This window comes from Bubalus bubalis, chromosome 16 (assembly GCF_019923935.1).
Source record: "Bubalus bubalis isolate 160015118507 breed Murrah chromosome 16, NDDB_SH_1, whole genome shotgun sequence".
Lineage (NCBI taxonomy): Eukaryota > Metazoa > Chordata > Mammalia > Artiodactyla > Bovidae > Bubalus > Bubalus bubalis.
In genome coordinates this window covers 5136626-5143114 of record NC_059172.1, presented here as the reverse complement: position 1 = coordinate 5143114, position 6489 = coordinate 5136626, and the positions used below count along the sequence as shown (strand labels likewise).

Genomic DNA, 6489 nt, shown 5'->3' with positions numbered 1-6489 from the left:
TCCAAAGAATAGCAAGGAGAGATAAGAAAGCCTTCCTCAGAAATCAATGCAAAGAAATAGAGGAAAACAATAGAATGGGAAAGACTAGCGATCTCTTTGGAGAAGGCAATGGCACTCCACTCCAGTACTCTTGCCTGGAGAATCCCATGGATGGAGGAGCCTAGTGGGCTGCAGTCCATGGGGTAACTAAGAGTTGGACACGACTAAGCGACTTGACTTTCATTTTCATGCATTGGAGAGGGAAATGGCAACCCACTCCAGTGTTCTTGCCTGAAGAATCCCAGGGACGGGGGAGCCTGGTGGGCTGCCATCTATGGGGTCTCACAGAGTCGGACATGACTGAAGCAACTTAGCAGCAGCAGCAGCAGCAGCAGCAGCAGCGATCTCTTCTAGAAAATTAGAGATACCAAGGGAACATTTCATGCAAAGATGGGCTCGATAAAGGACAGAAATGGTATAGACCTAACAGAAGCAGAAGATTTTAAGAAGAGGTGGCAAGAATACACAGAAGAACTGTACAAAAAAAATTTTCACGACCCAGATAATCATGATGGTGTGATCACTGACCTAGAGCCAGACATCCTGGAACATGAAGTCAAGTGGACCTTAGGAAGCATCACTACGAACAAAGTTAGTGGAGGTGATGGAATTCCAGTTGAGCTATTTCAAATCCTGAAAGATGATGCTGTGAAAGTGCTTCACTCAATATGCCAGCAAATTTGGAAAACTCAGCAGTGGCCACAGGACTGGAAAAGGTCAGTTTTCATTCCAATTCCAAAGAAAGGCAATGCCAAAGCATGCTCAAACTACCGCACAATTGCATTCATCTCACACACTAGTAAAGTAATGCTGAAACTTCTCTAAGCCAGGCTTTGGCAATATGTGAACCGTTAACTTCCAGATGTTCAAGCTGGTTTTAGAAAAGGCAGAGGAACCAGAAATCAAATTGCCAACATCCGATGGATCATCAAAAAAGCAAGAGAGTTCCTGAAAAACATCCAGTATGTATACATGCATATATATGTGTGTTTGTGTATACATGTGTTTATCTGTAGATACATACATATATATATATATGTAAGTCTTCATCTGAATATGATAATAAAATACATATTACATACCCATGTTATGTGGAGATAGATGTATATAGATGTCACAGTTTCCTGCATGTGCAAAAACTGCATATGTGGTGGGTTGACTATAATCTTTATTTTAAACATCTAAGAATAACAGGTAGACACAAATAAAGAAGTAGAAAATATTTTAATTACAACTTTTTTATTTGAAAACAATAAACATCAGTCATAATTTATTTCAATTTAATGTTTAGTGTGAAAAATATACTTTGTTGATAAACCAATTTTTCCCAAACACTTTCTTCATCGCCTCTTTGACATCTTTGTTCCTCAAACTATAGATGATGGGATTCAGCATGGGAATTATGATGGTGTAAAATACAGACACGATCATGTCATGATCCAAGGCATAGCTGGAACTGGGTCTCACGTACATAAAGAGAACTGTACCATGAAAAATGGACACTCCAGTTAGGTGAGAGCCACATGTAGAAAATACTTTCCTTCTCCCTTCAGCAGAACGCATCCTCAGAATGGGCAACAGGATGAAACCATAGGAGATCAGAACAATTAATATGGTGGATATCTCAATAGAGCCTGCAAAATAGAAAACTAGAAGCTGGTTCATGCGAGTGTCAGAGCAAGAAATAGCGAGGAGGGGAGGGATGTCACAGAACACATGTCTGATTTCATTGGATGCACAGAAGGAGAGGGTGAAAGTAGCCACTGTGTGTAAAGTAGCATGCAAGACACCAACAACATAGCAGGAAATTATAAGTGGCACATAGACTCTGGGTGACATTGTAACTAAATACAGGAGAGGATTGTAGATGGCTACATAGCGATCATAGGCCATTGCGGCCAAGATGAAGCATTCTGTGGTCCCACAAGTAAGAAAGAGAAACATCTGTGTGGCACATCCAAGAAAGGAAATGGTTTTATTCTCTGATAGGAAATTGATCAGCATTTTGGGGGTGATAACAGAAGAATAGCAGGCATCCAAGAATGATAATGCTGTCAGAAAACAGTACATGGGGTTGTGGAGCCGGGAATCCATAATGACCAAGAAAACCAACCCCAAATTTCCTATCATTGTAAAAAGATAGATTGCTAGAAAGAGTAAAAATAGAAAGATTTGCACCTCAGAATCATCTGTAAAGCCCATCAGTATAAACATGGTGACCTCAGTGCTGTTTTTCATCTGAGTCCTGTATAAATCTAAGTCTGATGGTGACCCTGACATCTCAGTCTTCATTTTTAAGTTCCAAAAGCAATATATGGCAAAAATAGAGTCCACCAATTATATCCTCACGTCTGTTTCTGAGAAATCCTTTTCAGTGAGGGAACAGTCCAGTGATTAAAAGTTGAGTCCAAGTGGATACATTACTCTGTAAAAATAAATTAACTGCTGTTGATTAAATTTTCATGTTAAAAATAGTGCCGGTTTACATGTTTTAACTTCTAATTTATTTTCTGTTAAATTCATGACTGCTCACTTTCATATTATATCATCTTAAAATCCACAAAAACAAATGAATATAGGAGTTTTTAATTCCAAAATTATTATAGTAGAAAATACACATCTGAGTGCTAATCCCAGATTTTCTACAGTATGCATGAAGTTTACAATTTGTAAAATGTGAGCAAATACATTTACATCAGAAGTGAAGTGAAGTGAAGTAGTCGCTCAGTCGTGCGCGACTCTTTGCGACCCCATGGATGGTAGCCTGCACCAAGCTCCTCCATCCATGGGATTTTCTAAGCAAGAATACTGGAGTGGGTTGCCATTTCCTTCTCCAGGGAATCTTCCCCACCCAGGGATTGAACCCAGGTCTCCCGCTTTGTAGACAGATGCTTTATGCTTTACATCAAAAGATAGTGTTAAATTCAAATGTTAAAAACCAACCAAGGAGCCGATTATACAGAGTGAAGTAAGCCAGAAAGAAAAACACCAATACAGTATACTAACACATATATATGGAATTTAGAAAGATGATAATGATAACCCTGTATGCGAGACAGCAAAAGAGACACAGATGTATAGAACAGTCTTTTGAACTCTGTGGGAGAGGGATTGGGGGGATGATTTGGGAGAATGGCATTGAAACATGTATAATATCATATAAGAAATGAATCGCCGGTCCAGGTTTGATGCAGGATACAGGATGCTTGGGGCTGGTGCACTGGGATGACCCATAGGGATGATATGGGGAGGGAGGTGGAAAGGGCATTCAGGATTGGGAACACGTGTACACCCATGGCGGATTCATGTTGATGTATGGCAAAATCAATACAATATTGTAAAGTAATTAACCTCCAATTAAAATAAATTAAAAAAATTAAAAACCAACGTGAAAATTATTTAACTTTATCACGTCCCCAGATTACTAGGAAATAGGATTATTATTATTATCATTGTAATATCACTTAGTCATGTCCAACTCTTTGCAACCCCATGGACTGCAGCCCACCAGGCTCCTCTGTTTAGGCAAGAAAACTGGAGTGTGTAGTAGCCATTCCCTTCTGGGAATCTTCCTGACCCAGTGGTCGAACCTGGATTTCCTGCATTGCAGGCAGGTTCTTTATAGTCTGAATCACCAGGGAAGCCCAAGCAGATCCACTTGTACCAGAAATGAGGTTCGAACCCACAAGGATATAAATCCATTGGATCTTAAGTCCAATGCCTTATCCACTTAGGCATTCTGGTACCTGAATTTTCTATAATTACTATAAGATACAGTCATCCCTAGGTGTGGAGCACATAGTTCCAGAATTCCCCTCCCCCATACCAAAATGAAAGATGCACAAGTTCTTTATATAAAATGAGAAGATATTTACTGCCGGGAGCCAGCGTGAGGAACTCTGCCGTGGCAAAGGTCATGAGGAAGGAGGCTCGGCATATGCAAAGGCGGGATCGAGCTTCAGGAGTCCCCCTGGAAATTCTCAAGCATCTACCCCCAAAACCAGAGTCTGCCTACTTTACTGCTTTGTGCTCTCACCTACACCTCTGACTTTACAGGGGGGCTGTCCCCCACCACCTCTCTCTGAAAAAGAGTTAACTTACAGCTCCAGTTAATAAAGTTCCTGGGCGTGACAAGAGTGTTTTAGTTCATAACCGTGAGAGGTATGAGATGTTCTAAACTGTCTGAATACAGATTCCTTTGAGCAGTTAAAAGATTGATTAGAAATTGTATTGGTGAAGGGTTTTTAACTTGTTGGGCCAATGTTTGCTGATAAGTTTCCATATCCCTTAGCTGCTGTGTCCCTGGCAGTGTATTGATTAATATAATTGGTGCATAGGAATGTAAGTAGTAGCTTTAATGTTGGTAACCTTTTACCCTTGAGTTAATTCTTTTTCTTGTTATAGCCCACCACACCTTTGCCCTATAGGAATGCAACTTTATCTAATGCTTTTGGAGGGTGGCGCCTGACTAATCACCTTTAGACAAAAGTAAGTTTTCTGAAGAAAGGATCTTAAAATGTTAACAGGCCTCAGGGCCAGAAGATGATGCAAATCACCTAAACTTTTGCATATGATTAAGTTTGCAGGAAGAAAGCCTGGCTTACTGCATGACTCTATCCCTTCCTCCATTATCCTCTATGCATAACCTAAGGTATAAAAACTATTTTGGAAAATAAAGTGCAGGCCTTGTTCACCGAAACTTGGTCTCCCCAGGTCGTTCTTTCTCTCACCTTCTGGCTGAATTATTCAGCCTCTTTTCTCCACTGAATTTCCTCACTGAGCTATCCTTATTTAACCACTCTTTATATCTTTAATTAACATTTAATTAAGCAATTGTTTCCTGATCCTCACCAACGCTGTCCCCGCTTCGAATTCCCTGGATCCACCGAGGCTGGACCCTGGCAATTTACAATATAAGCAACACACCTCTTCTCACGTACTTGAACCCATCTATAGATTACTTATAAAACCTAATATAATGTGCATGTTGTCTAAAAGGTTGTAAATACAATTTAAATGCTTTTAAAATAGTTGTTGATGTGCTGCAAATTTGTTTTACTTTTTGAACTCTGCAAATCATTATTTTCACAATACTTTGGATCTACAGTTGATTGAATCCAGGGAAGTAGAACCCTTGGATATAAACAGCACTAATTGTAAATATCTTCTGATGACACATAATAACTCATTGCTAAAAGAAGCACATGACTATATAAACCACAATGTAGTGTTTTATTATGGCTCATATTTCCCTATGATGTCAGACTGTTGCTTATTCAGTGGAGTAAGAAGAAAGCAAAGTCCATAACAAACAAGCAAAATGTTAAAAGGTCATCAGTATCTGTTCCTAAAGTCTCCAGTATTGAAGCCATTCGATATTTCATTTACTGTATTTAGGACCAAGATTTCAGCATCATGACTCTTGTTTTTCTTCAGTGTGCTATACAGATGAATGAAAAATCTGCTGTGGGTGGGAATGAGCTGAATTCAGTGACCTACCAATAGCTCATATTACTAACATGAAATGCACTATGTCTTTGTTATAACGAGACATGCATACATCAAATAGAGAATGAGCAAATTAGCTTAAAATCACTTTTAGAAGGAAAACAAAGTTCCATGTCTTCATTTTCCCAGATAGTTCCACCATTCACGTGAAAATTTTTCTTAATTCATATAATAAATAATTTTTCAACTATGGAGTTGTCAAATAAAAAAGGAAAATCTTACCTTAATCCTTAGAGAAATATATATGGTACAAATATAATATATAACTAAATCAACTGTTTATCTCTTTGTTAATTCAAAGAACTCACATATTACTCTTGAAAGCACATATATACACACAAATGTATTATAAAAATTCCAGTTTAGTTTAAATGGTTATATTAATAAAATATCTTATAAAACCATCAAGTTTATTAACATTAAAGGTATTAAGTGTACTAAATGTATTATTTAAGGATCGACAATATAGTCGTTTTTAAAATTCTTTATTATCAATCTTTCTCTTTCCAGAATCCATATATTACACACAAAAATATTGATTGACAAGAATCAGTTTCAAAATAGGAATTAGACAGATAAGAAATACAGTAAAGATAATTAAAATATGCAGGCAAATTTTGAAAAATACATCAAGATTGTCTAATAAAGAAATTCTTAATAATACATGTTCACTAACCTTCACAAGGGAAACTTTAGCTTTATTTTGATTCTAATTTTTATTTAACTGATGTGTTTGAGGCAGCACAGTTGTGGAAGATAAAAAAAATATTGTATTTAACTCTAGAACCTTAATATTAATCTCAGATTTAGCCCCTAATGTGATTTAGCTAAAGTAACTTGAGCCTTCAAATAAAAGAATAAAATTGATCAAAATTTTGGTGCATATTTTGTTTAACTATATGAACATGGTATGACAACAAATTTCTTATTTATGAGATGCAT

At 37.4% G+C, this 6489-nt stretch overlaps 1 protein-coding gene across 1 annotated transcript; it reads right to left on the bottom strand.

Moving 5' to 3' along the window:
• Positions 1–1326: 1326 nt before the first annotated feature.
• LOC112579633 (olfactory receptor 5T1-like) lies at positions 1327–2367 on the bottom strand. Its single transcript, XM_045163042.1, has one exon. The coding sequence runs from the start codon at positions 2329–2331 to the stop codon at positions 1327–1329; it is 1005 nt and encodes a 334-aa protein (XP_045018977.1). The 5' UTR covers positions 2332–2367.
• Between the last annotated feature and the right edge of the window lie 4122 nt (positions 2368–6489).